The following is a 24,045-nucleotide window of genomic DNA, read 5'->3' on the forward strand; positions in this document are numbered from 1 at the left end:
ACAGTTCTGGAGGCTGAGAAGTCCAAGATCAAGGCACCAACAGATTCAGTGTCTGATGAAGGCTTGCTCTCTGCTTCAAAGATGGCACCTCTTGCTGTGTTCTCACATGGTGGGTCAATGAGCTCCCTTCAGCCTCTTTTATAAGGGCACCAATATCGTTCATGAAGACAGAACCGTCATGGCAATTGCTTCCTAAAGGTCCTGCCTCTTAATACTATTGCATTGGGGGTTAGATTTATACATATGAATTTTGGGGGGACACCAACATTCAGACCATAGCAGGGAGGAAAATTGCATTAGAATACTTTTTCCCTAAAGAAAAATTCCAGTGACTAAGAAAAAGAGTCTAAAGTGAAGGCCATCAAGCATCCTATCATACTAGGTACCTTTGGAGCAGTTTAAGGGAGTCATCTCCAGGGCGTTTTAAAATCTCTGACTGATTAAATCTGCTGACTTTGTGGAAAGAGATCAGGCTACAAGCAGGGCAAATTGTCTGGATATGTAAGGAAGTGAAGTAAGAATCAAAGATCAAAGTAGGTCTCCATATTCAAGCAGAAAGGAGGCCATGATGGGCAGGGCCTTGGCCAAGGAAAGTCAGCAACTCTTCCTGAGTAAATCAGCCACCAGAGGGGCAGTATGATTCTGAGGACCACCCCTCATGTGCAACCCCTGGGACTTTGTTCCCAGGCACCTGTTGGTCACCCTAGGGGAGCATTCCATGGTAAGGTTGCTGCTTGTTGGGATTGTACAGGTAAACAATTCCCTGGAGAGACCATTTGAGCCTGAGTAAGAAGGTGAGATCTATACTGTGTCACATGGAAGAGGAAGGGGGAGTTAGACATGTGGATGGATAAGACGTATTGCCTTCTAAATGTTCTCCACTTTGCCTTGTTCTCCCTCTCTTAAGGAGAATTAGGTTAATGCCCATTCAAATTCTTCTCTTTCTTCTCCCTCCAATGAGAATTCAGTCTTTGTTATCTATGCCCTGTATCCTCTCTGGTGTAGAATTGAGGAACTAGGCAGAGACAGGGAGAAGCAGCAAGGAAAGGAAGGTGGTTGGAAAAAGGATTTAGCTGAGAGACTGCAACCTACTGCTAAACTAGAAGCCTCAGATGTAAACCCAGCACCCAGCATAGTGCCTGGCACATAGTAGGTACCAAATAAATAGTTTTCAAATAATTAGCTGATTGAAAGACAAGTGACAAAGGAAAGAATAAATCATCTGTGATGAGGAGGAAGCAGATGAAGGAAGAATGAAACAGGAGAAATGTTGGCAGATAAAGGTGGAAAATGGAATCGTATTATTGTATAGTCTCAATTTTTAGAATCTGTGCATGTCTATGCACTGAAGTTTTGGGACACAGTAGGCAAAATGTCAATAATAGTTATTCCTGGTAGATAAGATTATGAGTAATTTTGTTTACTTTTTTCTTACCAGTATAGTACAGTTTTCTAATGAAACACCTATTTCTTATGTGAGATCATAAATGTTATTTTATAAAAAGAAATGCAAGGTAATATGGGCTGAGCTGTGTACCCCTAAAATTCATGGCTTAAAGGCCTTTCCCCAGTGCCTCAGAATGTGATTATAATTGAAGATAGGGCCTTTAAAGAGGTAATTAAGGTAAGATGAGGTTATTTGGGTAGGCACAAATCCAGTATGACTGGTGTCATAAGAAGAGATTAGGACACAGACACACTCAGAGGGAAGACCATGTGAAGACAGAGGGAGAAGACATCTATCTACAAGCCAAAGAGAGAGGTCTCAGGAGAAACCAACCTGTTGACACCTTGATCTTGGACTTCCAGCCTACAGGACTATGAGAAAATAAATATCTCTTGGTTAAGCCATCAGTCTGTGGTACTTTGTTATGGCAGCCTGAGCAGACTAATACAGGAGGTACACATTTTAAAAGTGTCAGAGAATGATTCAAGGAGACACAAAGAGGAAAGAGAAGAGCATAAGAGAAGTGTTTTGAGCAATTTGGGAGGAAGGCTCTGGTAAAATATATAGTATTGTTACAATCCTAGCAATATTGCATACCTTAGAATAGTAAGATATAAACACGTTTGGTGGGAGAGAGAGCTGAATTTCATGACCGAGTTGGGACACCCCATGGTAATTAACATAAAGATATGGCAGTACCTGCCTTGAAGAATCTGCTCTGTGGTGCTCTTGAAGCAAAGGTGAAGAAGTTTCAAGGAAGGGAGGCACCTCTGAGAGGAGCAAAGGGAGAGAGGAAAGTAAGTACACCCTCAGAGAAGACTGGCAGGTCCAAAGGGTAGCACTAGAGAGAAGGCAAGTGAGATTTTTACTTTTCCTTTTGGCTGCCTTCCAGTTCATTAGCTTGTCTGTTGTCTCCTGGGCATCTTTTTGGGAAGAGAAGAATTCAGGCCCATTTCGCCAAAGACAAATAGGACTCTCCTTGCTTCTGCCTCCTGTCCTGTCAGTTCCAGTTGTCAGTGTCAGCAGGCTCCTGCCTCACATGCTGCTGGGTACCATGGGGAAGCCATTTCCCCTACCAAACCCTATGGCCAATGGCAGATGTAACAGGCTGGTGGTTCATCACAGGGAACAGTGGTCTTCCAATATCTTCCTAGTCAGGACCCACGTCCTTTGGGGGCTGTTGCTAGTGCTATATTGTCTAGTATATGAGTCCACTAGTCAGTTTCTCTCCTTGATCATTGCTGTTCAAATCCAAATGTGCTTCTATATTTTCTTTAGTCAATAAACATTCCAAAATGTACTGCTCACCATTTGAAAAATGACAGCTTTGTTGAGGTATAATTCACATACCATACAATTGACCCATTTAAAGCATACAATTAAATGGTTTTTTAAATTCCTGGGGTTGTGCAACCACCCCCACAATCAATTTTAGAACATTTTCATTGCATCAAAAAGAAACCCTGAACTTATTAACAGTCACTGTCATTTCCTCCCAAACCCCCAGCCCTACATTACCACTACTTTTCTATCTATAGAATTGCCTATTTCTGAACATTTCATATAAATGGAATTATATAATATGTGGCCTTCTGTAACTGGCTTCTTTCACGTAGCGTAATGTTTTCAAGGTTCATCAATGTCGTAGTATATATCAGTACTTCATTTCTTGTCAAACTGCCAAATAATATTCCATTGTATATACATACAATATTTTATTTATCTATTCATCAATTGATGGATATTTGGGTTGTTTCTACTTTTTGGCTTTTATAAATAAGATTGCTAAGAACACTCATGAACAAGTTTTTGTGTGGCTATAGGCTTTCATTTCTCTTGGGTGTATACCCTACAGGAATTTCTGGGTTATGGTACCACTATGTTCAACCTTTTACAGAATTGCAGACTGAAAGCAGCTGTACCATTTTGTCTTCCCACCAGCAGTGTATGAGATTTCCAAATTCTCTACATTTCTGAGAACACTTATTCTCTATCTTTTTTTTAATTATAGACCCATCCTAGTGGGTGTGAAGTGGTATATCCTTGTGGTTTTTGATATGCATTTCTTTGATAGCTAATGATGCTGAGTATCTTTTCATGTGTTTATTGGCCATTCACATATCTTCTATAAAGAAATGTCTACTCAGGTCCTTTGCTGATGTTTTATTTGGATTATTTATCTTTTTTATTATTGAGTTGTAGGAGTTCTTTGAAAGTTAGTTCCTTACCAAATATATAATTTGTAAACTTTTTCTCCTATTCTGTGGATTGTCTTTTCACTTTCTTCATGGTGTCCTTTGAATCACAAAAGTTTTCAGTTTTGATAATGCTCATTATATCTATTTTTCATTGTTGTTGCTTGTGCTTTTGGGGTCATTTCTAAGAAACAATTGGATAATCCAAGGTCATGAAGACTTACACCTATATTTTCCTTTCAGTGTTTTATGATTTTAGCCCTTACATTTAGATCTTTGATCCTTTTGACTTAGTTTTTGTATATGGTGTGAGGTAGGGGGTGCACTTCATTATTTTGCATGTAGATATTCAGTTGTCATAGCACATGTGTTGAAAAACTATTCTTTACCCATTGAAGTGTCTTGGCACCATTGTCCAGAAAAAAATGACCATAAATTTAAGGGTTGCTCAATATTTTCTAAGAATGTGTTTGTAATAGCCATGCAAAAGGTCACATATTATAGTATTATACATAGTATGTGGCCAACAATTTCTCATCAGATTGAAGAAATGACACTGTCCCATTCTAGTTCATTTTAAAGATGAAACAAATTCTTAGTAAGTGGCTGAGCAATCACAGCTTGTTTTACTTATACCTCAGTTTAGACAAAATTATTATCTGCCATGTGTTCAGGACCTGAGAGCCCAGACAGTGTTTGATGAACCAGAGTTTCACTGGCTGTGATTTTAGGAGATTCTTTCCATATTGATTGCCAATGTCTTATACTTTGGTTTTCTGTCATTGAGGAGAATGACTTGCAGGTTGTTTCTGATGATTTTCGACCAACTCTCTGTGACCACCTTCACCAAGGAAAGCCAGGTGCTCAAGCTAAGGAGAAATTACTCCTTGACCTGCTCTCCACATGGCTTCCAGCTACCATTTTTAATTTCTGTACTCTTCCCTCCTGCCCAGCTCCATTTCCAAAATAGCAAGAAGCTTTTGCAAGGAATCCCTGGGGTTGCAATTTATCAGCAAGCTGTGGACACAGCTATTTCCTATCTTTTGGCAAAGTTCAGTGATTTGACTTGTTTCCTGCATGGAATGAAAATTTTGTGAAGGGTGTCAAACAAGAAATACTCTAGGGGCACACAAATGTCTCCTAATTTACTGGTACAGACTTCACTATGGAAAAAATATACATGAGTACTTTGTGACCCTCAAAACTAACACGAGTGTTGATCTCTATGTTAGATAGATAGATGATAGATAGATAGATCTATATATATCTATAATATAGATGAGCCTCTGCAGTCTTTAGAATCCCCTGCCTTAGAATCCCTGGGGGTGGGATACAGGGAACTTGTTAAGATGCATATTCCTGGGCCCCTACTGAATCAGAAGTTCTGGAGGAATGAATGTAGAGATCTGCATTTTAACAGACACCCCACGTGAGTTTCATGTAGTTTCATGCATTAAAATTTGAGAACTGCCTACTTGGGAGTTTTTGCTAATACCACAAGCTTTGGAAACATACAGAACCTGGGTTAAACTTCAATTTCTTCTTCTGTAAAATAAGGGTAATTCTCCCGTCTCCCCAGCACAAGAGGAGTGGTGCGGAGTAGACATGCAGATAGAGCCCAGGGTTTAGTACAGTGCAACTTTCACAACAATGTCCCCACTCTGGGGCACTTGATGAGCATTTTGCATAACCCCAATAGGGTTGCCAGATAAAACTGAAGACGCCCAGTTAAACTTTTATCTCAGAAAAATAATAAGTTTTGAATATAAGTGTGGCAGCAGTGCTGAGGGCAGTCTCCAGAGTCTAGGATTGGTGGAAAGATTTAGGAAGTTGTCCCTTGATAGCCTCCATGCCTCAACCTCCAGCCTTCCCAGAAACACTGTGAGCTCCCAGATTATTTTAATAAATCCTTTTTTAAAGGTTTAATTCTCTAATCAATTTCTGTTGCTTACAGCTGAGAACCCTGACTGATACAGCATCTGTAACTCTCTACTCAACAACTGACCATCTGTCTTCCATTCTCCTCAGTTCCCTGAGCTCTCCCTGAAGTCATCAGGGAGACTTAATTGAACAATCTCTCAGGCTTTTCTTGCTGAGAGATTTTCTTGGAGAAGTATGTAGAGGACATGGTCCACCCAAGACAACCTGCAAGGAAGGAGCTAGGGAAATAAAAACCTGACCTCAATGTGCCGCCGCAGACCCTTCCCCTCTAAAGCTAATTCCTCCCATTGGTCAAACCCCACTAGAAGCCGGTGGACAAGAGAGCCTGTTGACATGTGCATTCAGGTCAGTCTCCTGGGACACAGACCAGGGTAGAGAGAAGGGGAGAGTGAGACTGGAGGGGCAGAAGAAATACATCCAACAAGCAGGGTATGTATATTGTCTTGGCTCTGGTAGTAACAGAGCCTGAGATGGAGATTTTGTGCAAGTGACTCCTAGGGGCATTCCTGGGAGGAGAGTGTGAAGGAGGGAGGGAGAGAAGCAGGATGGGGCAGGACAAGGAGCTGAGCAAAGATGTGGTTTCAGGATTAGTTTAGCCTCAGCCTGATCCTATGGGTCACTTTGGAGTGAAAGGACAGAAATTGCTTAGAAGCAAAGGAGCTGGGCTGTTGTACCCACTCTCCCCACCAACAGGTATTTTTATTTGGTCATTAGCATAGACTGCCACTGATATTAATATAACCGGCAAAGCTTCTCCTGGTAAGGGGGCTCCCTTCAGCCAAGGGCAAGCCTTAGGAGAAGAAGCCAGGGGTGAGCTGTTAGCTACCAACATCCACCACACCTGGGGATGGGTGCAGGGTCAGGTGTGTGGATCTGGGCAGGCACTAATAGCATCTGTTGGAAGGACATACAGCTCTGTTGACAGGTCCAGGGGAGGAAAAAATAACTTTCTTTCCACTCTTAGTTCTTAGCTGTGATTAATTCTGTAATGAAAGACAGATTAATAAGATAAAAGCAAACAGAAGCTCATTAACACGTATTTTTTACATATACATGGGAGATATCTAGGCAATTACTAAATCTCAAAGAAGTGGCTTGGAATTCCAGCGTATGTAGCATCTTCAACAAAAACCAGTAAATTTTTAGATAAGTGACAAGACAAAGGAAAAGGACTTTGAGTCTCTAGGGGTAAAAAATTATGGGAAGGCAGATAGACAGTAGATAAAGGCTAGTTAGTAAAGCTTGTTAATGTAGATTCCTCTGGTGCCCTCTCCAGGCTGATAAGGGTCTAAAGTTGTCTTCAGTGATCAACCTTTGTCTTTCCTGGTAGAGAGGGGAAGAAGCCTTTCCTCTTGTTTAGTGACCAGTGAAAAGTAAATTTATGCCCCACTTTTAGGCAAATGGCAGGGGGAGGGGGCGGGCTGGAGGTGGTAGCAGAGAACTACTTCTCCATTGCCTTCAGCTTAAAATAATCTTTATGCCAAAGTGGCATATTTTGGGGTGGCATATTCTGGTCTCCTACACAGGACATATCGCTGGGTGAGGAGGTAAAAAAATTATTTTTCCTTTGTGTTTTTCTGAATTCTAAAAGTTTTCTAACATTGAATCTATTTTTCATAACTAGAAAATATGAGTTAAATAAAATCCATGCAGCAAAATCACCTGGTTTGTTACAGATAGAAGTAACAGAAAATTACCTTACATTCCTAACCCCTTGGGGTGTCCTCTTGACCACACTGGGCAGATGACCCCTGCTCATTGTTTGGCAAATGCCAATCCCCCAAGCTGGCCCTGGTTGTCACAGAGCTTCTCTGTTTCATCATACTCAGTAAGCCAGTGGCTTAGCACTTAGCTGGTTGTGTGACTCATAAATCAGGAATGCAACCAGTGTGGCTAATGGAGAGGGGCAAGAGGCGGGGATAGGCTGTGCCACCAATAATCAGTGCAATATGTGTGCAGGCATTGTTAGAACCTTTAGATATGGTCTCACTTAATCTCTACAATCGCCCCATGAAGGTGGCAGCATTATCTCCATTTAATAGATGAGGAAGTCTAGACTGGGGGGTTAAGAAACCAAAGTTGTCATTTTTGTTTGGCCACCAATGAAAAATGAAAACTCTAGACCAAATGATGGATTTTTAAACTGTGTTTCTAGCAGCGCTTAGGCTTAGCAAAGATGCCGGGGATAGGAGGAGCTGCTGAGAGGGAAGGACTGGCCATCGGCACCTCAGTCATGGCAGCTCTGCCTTGGTGTGTTTTATGGGTTGGCAGGGATAGCTTCGCGAATGTGCAGCCAGTGCAGCCTCACAGGGCCTGCTGGGCTCACAAGGGGCCCTGCGCTTAGGACCTAATGCTCTGCAGGCACCATCTTGAAATCCTTCATAATTTTGTCTTTTAATGTGTGTTTTATAAGTAAATCCAATGGACAATGGAGAGTGTCCCTGGGCTTGGAGCTGTAAATCATACTTGGCCCCACTTGCTGTTGCCTTTCTGCCTCCCTGGGATATATTCCCTGCTGCCTGCTCTTGATCCTGGTGCATAAGGCCTCTCCTTGCTTCCCTGCTGCCCTCCTCATGGATCAGCAACTGGATTGCATTGGGAGAAGGGAGAAGGGAGCTGTGTTTCATGTCCTTCAACCCCCAGAAGGACCTGGCCATAGGCATAGGGAGGATTGGGGTCAGGTGTGCCCCTTGAAGTGTCTCAGGTATGACAAGGGAGTGGCCATCCCCATCCAGGCTGGCAGCATCATGGTGCATTCAGTGGATGGCTCAGTAGGGGCCTCTCACAGACCTTTGACCCAGGTACCAAGTCATGACGCACATAGAAAATGGCAACATCTGGAGGCTGGGTGTGGGGGCTCACACCTGTAATCCCAGCACTTTGGGAGGCCAAGGCGGGTGGATCACTTGAGGCCAGGAGTTTGAGACCAGCCTAGCCAACACAGTGAGACTCCATCTCCACTTAAAATACAAAAATTAGCTGGGTGTGGTAGGGCATGCCTGTAGTCCCAGCTACTCAGGAGGCTGTGGCAGTTCAGTTGCTTGAACCCAGGAGGCAGAGGCTGCAGTGAGTTGAGATCATGCCACTGCACTCCACCATGGGCAACAGAGTGAGACTCCATCTGAAAAAAAAACAAGGCAACATCTGTATGGCACACTGGGGGAAACAGCAAGCAAAGGGAGCCCTGGCCAGCCTTGACTCCCATTCAGCAGCCCCAAGGGCTGAAGGCAGTTCTACCCTAGGCTTAGGAAATGGAGTCTCTACCTTGGTCTTGTGCTTCAGACACCCCTTGCCCCTTTCACCCCATGAGCCCCACCCTTCCCACAGGCTGAGTTATCCAGAGGCCAAGGGGATGTATCTACCAAAGCCTCAGCCCTCCTTCAGAATTCATTGCTTTTATTCCCCCAGTCCATCACAGACAAATATATGGTCTTACTTTGTGTGATTAATACACAACTCACCCCACTTGTGACTCACCCCATGAGTTTAAAAGCACTCAACTTAGTTTGCACCCTGCTCAATCAGTAAGTTCAGCCAGACAAGTCTGCCTTTGGATGTTCTGGCAATGTCAAATTGCTATAGAAATTTGTAAATGCTTGCAATCAGTTCTTATATGTATCCCACAGCAAACAGTAACAACAGTTTGGTCCCTGGAGGACACTGAGTAGCACTATTCTAGGCTCTTCTGTGGGTGCTGGGACCCTGGAATCCAGTCTGAATGACACCAAATCCAAATCCACACCAAGCCTGCTTCCAGAGTCTTTATGGGCCTGTTTTCCTGATCTCTTCTGCAGGTGTACACTGCCCTAGCCCCAGGCTGTTTGCAGGGAGGAGTGGGAAGAGATGAGACATGTGTACTGTGGTGTTCATACACATGCATCTCAGGCCCCTTTAGGTACAGGATGGAGAACAGGTGGGAACGGGAAGAGCAGGGGCAGGCTGTAATTGGTGGAGGAAGGAAGCCACAAGGATTTGGGACAAGCCTAGCTGCAGGAATCCATTTCTCTGTTTACCTTGAATCCATCACAGCACCCCAATATGCTGAGGCCTGCCAGTCAGGGAGCTCTGGACCAGATACTTTCCACTGTGACTTTCAATGTTTTGAATTCTGATTTCTATCCCATGGTCACAGTTGAAAGCTCATTAGCATTTGGCAGAGCAAGTGGGTGAAACACAGATAGGTGTCCTGTGGACACTGCCATCTCACTGTGTGGGAACTGCAGTCTTAGCAACTCTGCCAGTCAACACCCTCCCGCCCTTGATATACAAAAATACACTGCGCTTCTGATGCCTGCCCCATGGCAAATAATTTCTCAACACCCAGGGAAAGGATTTTGTTTGTTTTTCTTTACGTTTGATTAAAAGCAAGCCCAGGCAAATACCCCAAAGGAAAGAGAAACAAATGACTTTACAATTAAAATATAAACCTACACAATTAGTCATTAGGCATATAAATAATATAACATCTTTAGTAAATCAAGAAGCATTAATCCAAGCAATGAGATACTTTATTTTTCCTCTTAAATTGACAAAGATGAAAACCAGAAAAGAAAATATTCAGTATTTGTCAGGATTTAGGGAATATTGCTGTCTTATATACTGTTGGCAGATGGTCAACAGAAGCCAGACTTGTAGAGGTAAATTTGAAAATATATTGCAAAAGACTTAAAAATGTGTATATCCTTTGAAATCTTGAAAACATTGTTTCATAGTCTTCTTATGAAACAATGTTTTCATAAGATGAATGAAAAGTTGATGTCAGTCTCACTCTTGATTTTTTTTTCCTCTTCTGAAGCTGTTCTTGATATCATTGATGTTCTGAAACTTCACTAAGGTCTGTCTTAGGTTGGGCTTCTCTTGCCAAGTATTTGATAGCCTACTTCAAATTGAGGTTTCACATCTTTCTTTGGTTCTAAGAAATCTTTATTATTTCTGTGAATATTGCTTCTCCTCAATCTTCTCTAGCCTCTCATCTACAACTCTTATTAGATCAAGGTTTAATTTACTGGATTTCTATCCTGCATTTCCTAATAATGTTCAGCCCTCCGTGCTACCATGGAGAATTCCTTGGCCTGCCCTTTCAGCTCACTAAACTGCTCTTTCTGTCTATCGTGTTATTCAGCTTCTCTATTGAGGGTTTTTTCTTTCAACATTTAAGATTATTATTTCAAATATCTCTGATTGAACATTTTTGGGTAACTCTTGTCCTCATTTTGTGGTTATATTATCTCCATTTTTCTGAGCAGATTGGCTATACTTATTGAAAATTCTTTTCTGAATACCATATTAACTCCATTTCTTTTGGGGATCTCCATTGCAGAGTTAGTTGTCTCTTTTTTATGGTGTTGGCCTTCCTCAAATGTTTGCTCATTCTTGTTTTTGTACTGATTTTTGTAACTGAAGTTTCCTGCTAGAATGTCATCTGCATCTATTTGAGAGAGCCACTTGGAGAGCAGGGATGGGAACTACTATTGGCCTAACTCTTGGCACTATTTTCAAAATACCAGTCTTCTTAACCTGGGTTTTTCTTTCTCGCAGGTGTCTCCAGCTCCTGAGAGCACTGCCCTTCTTTCTAGTCCCTGCCCCATACAGACTCCTCTATTGTTGCTGACTGGCTTCAGCAGGTGGAAGAGTAGAAAGTCCGGCCTACCTTGCTGCTTCTTGCCTCCCTGTGACTATGGCAGAAACTCTGTCAGCTTCTGACATCATACTTGGCATTCCCTGTCATGCTTCCTGGGCCACCTTTTCTCTTTCCAATAAGATTCTGTTATCCTTTATTAACTCCTCAGTGTAGTCCTCTCCCTTTTCAGTGAGGCTATTTATTTAAACTTCTATCATTTCTTGGCATTTGTTGTAAAAGGCACACATACTCAGTCCAACACTTTGAGCTGGAGCTATTAAAAAAAATCTCTGTATTGGCCAAGCATGTTATCTCATGCCTGTAATCTCAGCACTTTAGAAGACTTAGGTGGGAGGATTGCTTAAGGCCAGGAGTTCAAGACCAGCCTGGGCAACATAGTGAGACCCTGTCTCTACAAAAAAATATACAAAAATTAGCTGGGCATGGTGACACGTGCCTTTAGTCCCAGCTATTTGGAAAGCTGAGGTGAGAGGATTGCTTGAGCCCAGGAGTTTGAGACTGCAGCAAACTATGATCATGCCACTTCACTCCAGCCTAGGCAACAGAGCGAGACCGTCTCTCTAAAAAACAAAACAAAATAAAAACCCAACATTTATATAACCTTCAAGCCAGTAATCCCACTTCTAGGAATTTATCCCAAGGAAGTAATTTAAAATAAAACTTTAACCACAAGGTGTTTCATCACAGTAGGATTTATTATGAAAATGTGGAAACAAATAGCCAAGCAAAGGGGATTAGGTAAATAAATGATGACATAGACATGTGAAAAATAACATGGCAGAATATTTAATGGTATAGAAAAAAGTAATCAAGGTATCATTAATAAAAATTTCAGGTTACAGAATTGTTTTAAAATCTCCTTTTTGTAAAAAGCACATATGTTCTTATAGAAAAGGGTAGCTCTGCATGGTGGGATTTCTGGCAACTTTCGTTTTTTCATTTTGACTATCTTTTTCTCCACCATTTTGGGATTGTTTGCAACATCTGCCATGTGCAAGCTTCTGGTTCCATCCTCTGCTTACCTCCCCCAGGCGTGCTGGAAGATGGACTGCCCTCCAATGGTGTGCCCCGATCTACAGCCCCAGGTGGAATACCCAACCCAGAGAAGAAGACGAATTGTGAGACCCAGTGCCCAAATCCCCAGAGCCTCAGCTCAGGCCCTCTGACCCAGAAACAGAATGGCCTTCAGACCACAGAGGTAGGGTTGCAGCCACAGAATCAACTGGGGACTGGAGAATGGGGGTAGGGCTTGCTTCAGGGCAGAGCCACCCAGCAGCTATGTCCAGGGAGGGACCAGGGATGGCTCATCTTGGAAATAAAACGTCTCTGCCCCACCCATGTAAAAATTGCTGCAAACCCCACCCTAAAACCCTGCCTTGAGGGTTGCTTCTTTTTGTTTCCATGTGTATGTTTGCTTAAGTACAGCTTTATTCAAGGATCTTGTTTTCTGTGGCCACTGTCACCATGTTGATGGTGAGGACTGTGCTGGTTAGAGGAACCAGTCTTAGGCCAGACAGCTGGCCAGTCTCAGGGGTTGGCAGGGTGGGGAGTGGGCAGAGGAAGGAAAGAGAAGACCAGAGTGGTTGGAAACAAGCCTCGCATTTTACTCAGGCCCTCCAACCAGGTGGGCATTGGAAGGGCCCCCAAGGGTGGCTCTCATAGCAGAATGTGGTGACAGCATCATCCCCAGACTGTTGGAAGAGGCAGGGCAGTGATGTCCCTGGACGTGGCGGGTATCCTTTCTTTTCTCCCAGAGCTATTGTTGGGAAGATCCTCTTATGGGTACAGGAGGGGCAGCCCAGAATAAGTGCTCTTAGTAGGCTGGGCTCAGGCATCTGCAGTCTCTTCCTCTTCCACCCAGTTCCTCCTTCTGACTTCCTTATCTTCCCTATGCCCCACCCCGTTCAAAATCCACTGCTTACCCTAGGCTCCATACTCATTTTCTCCTATCTCTTCTGTCAAAATTATACTGAACCAGGTTCATTCTGTCTGTGCACAGCAAACCAATCACTGTGACAATGGGTTTTGCAAAAGAGAAAGTTTATTCATGAGGCAGCCAAGTGAGGAGGCAGAAGAACAGATCCCAAATCTGCCTCCACAAAGATAGGGTTTAGGGCTATCTATGAGATAAAGAAGCCGGGTAATCTAAGGCATGGGGAAAGATGATTGGCAGCGGGGGAAAGTGAGATAATCAGTGGTCTGTGCTTGCATAGTCATGGTTCATGGCTCTTCACAGGACTCATGTTCAGAAAATGGCTGTGTTTGCATGATCTTCAGGAAGAGTTTTGGCCTTCTGACTTCAAAAGGTCAACTCTTGGGCATTTCTACAAACCCAGTTGAAGGGTCAGTGATCTCAACTGGCTTTAACTGGACAAGAGCTAAGCTCAAGTTCCTGAAAAACAACTTTAAGCAACTGTTACAGTGGTGATCTATATGTCAGATATGTAGTCTGTAACAAAGCTAGTGGATTGGTTAGCTATGGGACTTTTAGCTATATGGGTTTTAAGATTAACTAGAAGTAAGTGATTAAAAGCAAGCAATGCAGGTTAAGTTTGATAGGCTTAATCAGGTTAGCCCCCAGTTCCAAAAACTTACTGGTCCTGTCCCCTCGGGCCAATGCCACCTGTTTTCTGAGACTACAACTCATTATCTAATGATGGAATTCTTGCTCATATCAGTGAGTTGCCTCTCTAAGTTTTGGTCAGAAAACCTGTTGCAAATTCATCTCTAAAGCTCATTAACTAAAGGCCTTTCAGAAATGACTTAATCTCTCAGAATCTCACGTTCATTATCCACACAATGGAAATAATACCAAAATGAGTGAACAGATGGGCCTCCTCTTATAAACTAGGATATAGATAAGAATGGCAGTAAGGATTAACAGGGGATAGTTAGGCACACAGCACCATAATCCACTTAAATGAAACACTAATGGTGGCCTTGCAGACACTGGAGAAGGTAATGAGGGGTGTAGACTTCAGGGTTGTGGTGTCCTTAATAGAGTTCTGTATTGTCTACTTTGCCTGTGCATTAGGTGGCCTTCTAGGGACCTAATCATCATTGCCATCTCTCAAGACAGTCTGGACCCACAGAACTACGTTCAAAAGCTTGGTGACTGCTCTACCACAGGCCCAGATATTTGTCTTCTAGTCTCCTTCCCACACTTGCGCCCTTACCCTCTGAGCCAGGATGAGCCGTGGTCAAGAGGAAGCAGCTTTGCCTGGTGGATGGCATGATCCATACACTTGTTTCCCCACCTCATTTCCTGCCCCCATCATCCATCACTTTAAAATTATGTTTTGCAGTTTACAAAGTGCTTTTAAGTCTACTGGCTCCTTAAGTTCTCCTAAGAGCATTGTGAATTAAGCATTATCCCCATTTTATAGACAAGGAAACTGAGGTTCATTTGATTGAGTTACATGAATAAGGCCATATTAAGTGTTGTAGAAGGATGTTGGTAGCTTTAAATCAGAAAAGGTTTCTATTAAGAAGATAGAACATAAGAGCTTCAAGTACATTTTAAAAATGAATAGTGTATTAGTCAGTTGTTGCCTCAATAATGCTGCATAACAAAACACAGAAACATTCAGTTGCTTGAGACAAACCTCCCCCCACCCCCACCACTGCCACCATGGTCAGCTGTAACTTAAAAAGGCTCAGTCTGACTTTTCCAGGGCTGGCTCAGTCTGTTCCATATATATTATTCTGGAAACCAGGCCAAGAAAGCAGCAGCTTTCTGGGATATATTCTTATGACTATGGCAGAAACCCAAGGGGGCAAAACCAAACTACTTGAACACATTTCGTGTCTCTGCTCACATCATACTCACTAATATCCCATTGGCCAAAGCAAGTCAAATGGACAAGCCCAACTTTAAGCAGGGAAACATACTCTGTCCAAAGTGGAGAGAGAGCAAAGAATTAGGAGCAATAATGCAGGCTACCACATACCACATACAAACACAAAGAAATGCAACTCATAACTTCAATGAATTCTTATAAGGTGGCACACCCACGTAACCATCATGCAGATGAAGACATAGAACATTATCACCAGCCCAGAAATCCACAATGTCACCATTCTTCTCACTCCTAGTATTATAGATCAGTTTGATTTGAGACTTTTATAAATAGAATCATACAAGTGTGAGCTTTTTCATGTCTGGCTTCTTTTGCTCAACATTATCCTTGTGAAAATCACCCATATTGTTCTGAGTTGCAATAATTTTCTCATTTTCATCATTATGTATATTTCCTTATATGAATACACTGCAATTTACCCATTTTACTTGATAAACATTTGGGTTGTTTCCAGTTTGGGGCTATTGTGAACAATACAGCTTTTAATGTTTGTGTGCGTGGTTTGGTGGACAGCACTTCTTTTGGGAATATACCTAGGAGTGGAATTGCTGGGTCATAGGACAGGGGTATATTTGACTTTCATAGACATTGACAAATAGTTTTCCAAAGTGGTTATGCTGCTTTATACTCTAACTAGCAGTGGTTGAGTTCCAGTTATGGAACAAAAGAATTAAAAATCAGTAAGTTGTGCTTAGTCTGTCTTCCTTGTGGTAGCAACTACTTATTAATTAATTAATTAATTTATGTATTTATCTACTTATTTATAGATGGGGTCTCACTCTATCACCCAGGCTGGAGTGCAGTGGTTCGGTCACTGCCCTCTGCAGCCTCCAATGCCTGGGCTCAAGCACAGCCTCCCAACTAACTGGGACCATAGGCATGCACCACCATGCCCAGCTAATTATTTGCAGAGAGGAGATCTCACTATGTTGCCCAGGCTGGTCTCAAACTCCTGAGCTCAAGCAATCCTTCTGCCTCAGCCTGCCAAAGTGCTAGGATTATAGGCGTGAGCCATTGCACCCGGCCACTACCAACTATTTATTCATATGTGGTCTAGGTATGACATAGGGTGCAAAGCACTTTGTTATATTATCTCTTAATCCTCACAATAACTCTAAAATGTTGACATTGTTGTCTCCAATTTACAGATGGGAATTGAGACTCAGATATAGCTAGGGAAAGCATGCCCCCATGCCGCACATACACACACACCCCACACACTTTGGGAGCTCATGGGGCTTTAAAATGGGGCGGGCAGAGTCAGCCCCCATAGGGCTTCAGCAGCAGTGGAAACTGTCACAGGGGAGTGATGACCACACACACCTGCCCCACGCAGCATCCCTGGGCAGATGATGCATATCAACGAGCAGCCTGTGCAGCTTTTGTTCTCATAATTAAATGAACATGGCTGTGTTGTAACTCTTTTCAAAATAAGATCAGGGAGCTGATAACTTTAGTTTTAACGGTTTATATTTAAAAGATAATCAGTGGTCTTTATATCCTGAGACCTCACCAGTCACTGGCCATTCTGAGTCCCTCAAAGGCCAACGCAAAGGTTTTCTGTCTAAGATGTTAGTTTAGAAGCTAAGTTTACCTGTGATTGATGCTTCTGTCAGCAGAGCTACCTCATACCAACACTCAGGCAGGCTCTCAACTGCCTACTATTTGCCCAAAGAAAATACTTTTCTTCCTATTCCCTCCTGGGCCTTTGATATACTGTTTTTTTTCCTAGTGTGTCTCTTAGACTCTGGGCCAAAGCTTTGTGCATTTTCAGTATCTGGCTCAGTCAGTATCCACTTGCCTCTTCCAGTCTTCCATTGCACCCCTATATGAGCTACTAGCATTTCACCGCGCTCCCCTTAGGCACCATCAGGCCACCTGGTTGGTGGTTCTTTGGCATTTTTTTTTAAAAGCTTTCCTTCTCTAGAAGATCCCTTTCATGAAGCATGTGTCCTCATCCACAGGCCTACTGCAGTGCTGCCATTCAGATTTACAAAACAAATTTGTATGTGAAAGGCAATCCTTGCGAGGCCTGGAAAATTTTTTCATCAGTTCCTATAACTACTCTTAAGATTCATTCATCAAATGTTCATTGAGTGCTGTCTAGGTGCCAGGCACTGTTCCAGTGCCAAGGATCCAGGGGTAGAAAAGACAGACATGGCTTTTGCTCTGAAGCAGCTGCTAGTTTTAATGGAGGTGGGTTGGGAGCCAAATAATATACAATAAATAAAGCATTTATAGACTCTGAATGGTGCTATGAAGGAAGTAGAAGGTCACTAGTCAGGGGTAGCAGCTACTCTATTTAATGCAGATGCCACCTCACATTTAAACTGCTTTCCAAAGGGTGATGGGGCAACTAATGTTGCTTATGGCTGTGAGCAACAGCACCTTGTGTTTGGAGCCCTTCTCCACTTCATGTCCCATCAAACAAACCATATCTTCCTTTTTGTCAATTCCCTCCAATCCCCCCACCTTATGCCTGGTGTTAATAGGTGTTAACTGGCAAGAAGATTGTGGCCAAAATGATCTTTCATAAATTGGAACTGACTGTCTCGGTGGGGAGCTCTTTCTCTTTCTCTATTGCACCTCGATTTCCCCAGTCATTTGGGGCCTTACTGACTCCGCAGTGTCTGATAAATCATTGGCTTGGTCTCCTTCATCCTACTCCCTACCTGAGCTCAACAAACAACACCAGAGGCAGCGCTGTAGTTGCTTGTCTTCTCCCACTAATTAGTTGTTCAGGAACTTTGGGCTGCCTCCAAACATTTACTCTCTCACCTGAATGTGCCATTTCCTTAGGCTTAGGACTCTTATTCCCCCCCACCCCTTAAAATAGCTCCTCAAGTATTCAGCTATAGTAAAAATGTATATGTGGCCATAGCTCAAGTAGAAAAGGCTCTGACATGTGGCTGGCCTTCCAGGGAACCCTCCTGTCTTCAGAAGCTGCATATTTTCAAGTTGCTTTATTATTCTTGACAAAGTGACTGGACCGTGCTAAAGGAACTAACATGGGGACTGATTCTCAGCTAAGGAGTTTTCTCCTCCTCCTCCTCCTGCCCCCTCCCCCAGTGCCTGGTCAACATCATTGGCAAGGCGTGGCCCAGTCTGGGAAAGACAGGTGAAGGTCCACAGAGATAGGAGACCTGATCAAGACAGGAGGTTAGGACCAGCCCAGGATTTCTCCTGGATAACACTAATATGAGACATATCAAGGGAGAGTTTGGAAAGTAAATATGAGTCTCTCCCAGAAAAACAAAAACAGGACATTAAAAGGTGGGAGCAAACAACAGAAACCTCTGGGAAAACCAAAGAGAGGGAAAGCTATTAGAAGGGCACTTTGGTGTCCTTTCTAGTGCAAGCCTGGGGAAAAAGGAAGGAATTTAGCAATACAGAGATGTGCACCTACCTACTGGCTGCTACCTCTTGTAGAGATTTGTAAGACTCGGTATTCATGTAAGGGTCTGCAGTCAAACCAGTTCAACTGGAAGGCTCTCAGGGCAGAGACTGCCTTATTTTTCTTTATATTCTTCCCTTGACTCCTGAGCCTACTTTAGGGTTATGAACCTAACAGGTACTCACTACCTACGTGTTGAATAACTGAGACAGCCTAGTCATCACTCAGATTAGAAAAGGTTCCCATAGCTTCAACCCCACCCATCCCAGCTCTGCACCATTATCCTGTGATGACTGTTCTGTGGTTGCCCAGTTGCTTTTCTAAAGCAGGTTCTGCTGCCTTCCTAATGTCTGATCTTCTATCTGAAGTTCAAGTTGAAAAGCAACAACTCCTTTTGGCACTCGATACAAACTCCCAGGGTGAGTAAGTCTAAGTGTAGATGGGGAAGGGGGCTGCGGTCTGCACAGAATGTGCTCCAGGCTTGGAGGAATCTTAAGAGTTTTACCTGCAGTATAGTCTGACCCCTGCGTTCCGAGGCTAGCAGCTGGCCCTTGGTGGAGTTGCTAAGATCAAATATCCCCTGACTGGCCTTGCATTAATGCCGTACAAATTCACAAAGCAGCAGCAAATACATTCACAGAATTTGAGAACAATTAGGGTGTGTTATTGTGTATCTTCCTTTCATGAGACCTGTCTGAAAAGAAGTCAAACATCTGGAGTTGCAGCTGCCAAAGCTCTCGTCTTTAATCTTTTGGGAAGGAAGAGAGGATAAAACTAATATTTTGAAGTGCCTACAACATGCCAGACACACTATGACATCATTTTTAACCCTTACAACTCTAAAAGGTAAGCAGCATCATTTCCTACCTGGGAAAACAGAGGCTCAGAAACTAGATATCTGGTCAACATGGCCCAAGGAGTCATGATTTGGCTGTGTTCAAATTCAAACCCAGGTCTGTCTCCATCTAAGCCCCAAGTTCTTCCTTCCCATTATCTGAAACTTAATGGTGGAGAATTTAGAGTGAGCTTTGGCGGAGTTGTGAGAGGTGGGATATGAAACCTGGGGCCACCATCTTTAGTTTGACTCATCACCCATATTGACATTGGCCTTGAGTTAATTGCATTTGCCTGAGTGGTTTCAGCTGCCTCATTGGGAAAGCGAATACAATAACATTCCCACCTGTCTCTCAGGGATGGGGCAAGGAATGATTAATCATGGACGTAATTGAAATCTTGTAGGAAAGTTCTGGGACACTGAGGCAGGGCAATGCACACAGTTTCTGTTCCCAGGGATTTTTCTTTTCTTTTCTTTCTGAAGTTTGTCTTCACACATGTGTTCGTGGTCAAATTATTTATTGAGTGTCTATTATGCGACAGGCACTAAATTAGAGTCTGGGCAATACTATAAATGAATGAAATAGACTAGGTTCCTACTGTCTTGAAGTTTACAATATGAGGAGGAAGTAAAAAAGAAATTAAAAAATAAATGCATAATTTAAACTGTGGTTAAAGGCGAGGAAGGAAGTAAAGAATATAGGGAGAGAGAATAACAGAGCCCTATGCTTCTATATGCCTAGAAAATCCCTGCAACATTCCATAAGAAAATATTAGCCATAATTATCTCTGGGGAAGGCACTAGAAGCCCTTCTCTACTCTTTGAATTTCTTTTTGCCATAATTATGTCTTCCTTTTATAATTAAAAATACTACTTATACAGAAAAATTGGTGTCTCACACATCATAATCTCAGAAGCCGTGTTTTTCTTTGTTGTCTGCAAAGAACTATGAAAAGGTTTGTATAATCCCATGTTAGGTACAGATATATTTGTGGAGTTCAAGCAAAGCTGAGAACATCTCTATTTCCATTTGGGGGGAAAGTGAGAAAAGGCTGAACAAAGGTATCTGCAGTCTTGAATCCAGGTCTCCAGGAGCAGCCAAGCTGTCCCAACCTCCACAGGAAATGGGCTGATTATTGACATCTGAACCCCAAGATAAACAAGTCCATCTGGGTCAGAGACTGCCAAGAGGTTATCACGGTCAATCTGGTTACCCTTGAGAAATGGCAGGCTACTTTTAATTAAAGAGGCAGTATCAAGAAGACTAAAATCTATGATTCATGGGGTACTAAAGCTGCAGAAATTAAATTGAGGTAAGGAAAGAGTTGAAAAGCTGTAAAACTAGGTGAGAAACCAGAGGTGGCCCATTAACAAGAGTCAATGGTGATAAAACTCACAAAACAAGAATGTTAGAAGTAGAGGAAGGATTGGCGCAGCTGCATGAGAAAAAGGTGCTAATTAGGCTCCTCATTATGGAATTGGGGGCCATACTTTTTTTTTTTTTAAGCCAGTAATTGCAATAGAAACACATTTTCTTTTCCTGTCATTAAAAAGGTATGGGGGCATGATGTTAAAAAAGGTTTGGCTGGCTGAAAACTACATCAGAGGGGAAAATATGTTGTATAAAGCATCACAGGTACTGAGGGACAAAATAGTGTGATTGTTTCTTGTGTTTATATTGCTCTTCTCAGCGGAGGGCAAAACAACTCACTTCTCCAAACTTCTAGATAAAATATCTGGCATTGTGGTTCTTTTTCTCATCTTCTTTCTCTCTCTTGTTTGGGCTTGAAATCTAAGGTTTTTGAGATGTAACTAGATTGTGTTGATGAAAAGAGTCAAACTCTAAAATATTTGAAGAGATTTATTCTGAACCAAATATGAGTGACCATGGCCCATGACACAGCCCTCAGGAGATCCTGAGAATATGTGCCCAAGGTGGTTGGGGCACAGCTTGGTTTTATATATTTTAGGGAGGCATGAGACATCAGTCAAATACATTTAAGAAACACATTGGTTTGGTTTAAAAAGGTGGGACAACTCAAAGCAAAGTGGGCAGGTGGCGGGTGGGGGGCTTCCAGGCTATAGGTAAATTTAAACATTTTCTGGTTGAGTTTGTCTAAAGACCTGGGATCCGTAGAAAGGAATGTTCAGGTTAAGAAAAAGGATTGTGGAGACCAAGTTTTATTGTGTAGAGGAAGCTCTTAGATGGCAGACTATAGAGAGAGCAGGTTGTAAATTTTTTACAGACTTATAGGGGTGGCTGGCTCTTAGTTGATTATCTCCTGGATCTGGGAAGGAAGGAAGGAAAACAGGGGAAAAAGGATTCTCTATAGAATGTGGATTTTTCCCACAAGAGACTCTGTGGGGCAATTTCAAGATATGTCAAGAAAATATATTTTGGGGTAAAACATTTTGATTTTCTTCCTTGTTATGCCAGAGTCAGACTGGAAAGTAAAACACAATATACAGGGTCGAACAAAACCTATCTGATGAGAATTTATGGTTTGTAGGTTATGACTCCCCAGGCCCCTTAGATAGGAATTTGGGCAAGATAAAAAAATCAGAGTTTAGTCCTCAATTGCAACGACTACCAACCTCTTAAACATCCTCACGGCTGCTTTTGGTTGGGTACTTTTCCGGCGATGTCTCAGATTCAAAAGCTTCTCTTTCATAAAACATTTCTGAGAAAATGCATTGTTGTTCTAATTATTTAATTTGCTAACTTAATACAGTGTCATTATTTGAAAGTGGATTTGTTTATGGCTTGGAACTTTTTGAGCCCATATTATGGGAGTTACAGAACTCTAGTTTGTCCTTTATCTGGAAGCACAACTTTTAGAGTTATTGTTGTTGCCGTTTAGAAGTAGTAGTAGCAGTAGTCATCGTTTCAGTATAATGAGGCTTTATATTTTAATTTGCTGTTTGACTGACATCATCTTTTTACAAATAAAATTAATGTTAATAGCTATAATTGAGGTGACTAACCGTCCTGGTTTGCTGGGGCCTGAGTAGGTTTCTGGGATGTGGGACCTTTAGTTTTAAAACTTTTTGGCGGGCCGGGTGTGGTGGCTGGCTCATGCCTGTAATTCCAGAACTTTGGGAGGCTGAGGCAGGCAGATCACAAGGTCAGGAGATCAAGACCATCCTGGCCAACATGGTGAAATCCCGTCTCTACTAAAAGTACAAAAATTAGCTAGGCGTGGTGCACGCCTGTAGTCCCAGCTACTCGGGAGGCTGAGGCAGGAGAATCTCTTGAACCTGGGAGGCAGAGGTTGCAGTGAGCAAAGATTGAGCCACTGCACTGCAGCCTGGCGACAGAGAGAGACTGTCTCAAAACAAAACAAAACAAACAAACAAAACTTATCGGCCCTGGATAAACCAGGATAAACTAGGAGAAGTTGGTAACCCTCTCAATGTTATGTGACATACTTAATTCTCTCAAAGAAAAGTAAAGAGCAGGCATTATTTCCTTCATTTTTCAGATAACAGAACTGAGAGTCAAATGTCAAAGCAACATGTCTTGTTGCAGCTAACTGGTAGCAAAGGCTTGCTCCATGTCCAGATCTATCTGGCCCCAAAGTTTGTGCTCTGAATATTTATATTGTGCAGGCTTATGATATACAGATTTAAGAAATGACCCTATTGTAATTGGGATTACAATTATATATATATCTGTGGCTGTTATAGGAATGACTACTTTGTAGCCTCTTAAATAGGCTTGGAAATCCAACTACTGGATTTTTTGCTTAGATTTTTAAGCTTAGAAGTACAGACTGAAATAAAGAGCTTTGTATCATCTGTGTATCATCTTTAATAAACTTTTGTGAAATCTTACCAACAGTCTTTTCTAAAGAAAAGCACTTCTGCAGTTTGGAACATTTCCATTTCCATTCTGGAAAGCCCTCTTACCTCCCACCAATTTGAGGGGAATGCTACAGTCAATTTAGCTCACTTTAAAGAAGGCCTCTGCATTCTATTCCATGCCCCAGTCCTCAAAGCTATTTAGTGACACCCGGAATGGAAGTCAGATGGAATTGGTCTCATAATCACCACGGTTTTCTTTAGGAAACAGAATCACTGCCTTCTTTTCCTTCACAACGCTTTGTGTGTGCATATGTGCATGTGCTTCTGCGTGTGTCTGTGTGTGTGTGTGTTTAGCAGGCATGGGGCAGTCCAATGTGAACTCAGAAAATGAAGTAACTACTGTTGATGAAAAGAGTCAAACTCTGTAAAATATTTGAAGAGATTTATTCTGAGCCAAATATGAGTGACCATGGCCCATGACACACCCTCAGGAGGTCCCGAGAACATGTGCCCAAGGTGGGCGGGGCACAGCGCTTGGTTTTATATATTTTAGGGAGGCATGAGACATCAATCAAATACATTTAAGAAATACGTTGGTTTGGCTCAGAAAGGCAGGACAACTCAAAGCAGAGTGGGCGGGTGGGGGGCAGGGGCTTCCAGGCTATAGGTAAATTTAAATATTTTCTGGTAGACAATTGGTTGCGTTTATCTGAAGACCTAGGATCAATAGAAAAGAAATGTTCAGGTTAAGATAAAGGATTGTGGAGACCAAGTTTTGTTGTGCAGAGGAAGCTCTCAGCCGACTTCAGGAAGAGCAGGTTGTAAAATGTTTCTTATCTGACCTAAAAGGGCACCTAGCTCTTAGTTGACTATCACCTGGATCTGGAAAGGAAGGAAGGAAAAAAAAGGAGGGGGAACGGGGATTCTC

General features: G+C 42.4%; 1 protein-coding gene across 2 annotated transcripts in view; it reads left to right on the forward strand.

Annotated features, from left to right (window-relative positions):
* The window catches only part of BAALC (BAALC binder of MAP3K1 and KLF4), a 92,683-nt gene that overhangs the window by 63,060 nt on the left and 5,578 nt on the right, over window positions 1-24,045 (forward strand). The window contains exon 2 of one of the 2 annotated variants that reach the window (XM_004047403.5): window positions 12,256-12,422. The exons of the other annotated variant lie outside the window; for it this stretch is intronic. Coding sequence (XP_004047451.2) covers window positions 12,256-12,422 — 167 coding nt within the window. The remainder of the gene's footprint in view (window positions 1-12,255; window positions 12,423-24,045) is intronic. 2 annotated transcript variants of the gene reach the window in all.

This window comes from Gorilla gorilla, chromosome 7 (genome assembly GCF_029281585.2).
Source record: "Gorilla gorilla gorilla isolate KB3781 chromosome 7, NHGRI_mGorGor1-v2.1_pri, whole genome shotgun sequence".
Lineage (NCBI taxonomy): Eukaryota > Metazoa > Chordata > Mammalia > Primates > Hominidae > Gorilla > Gorilla gorilla.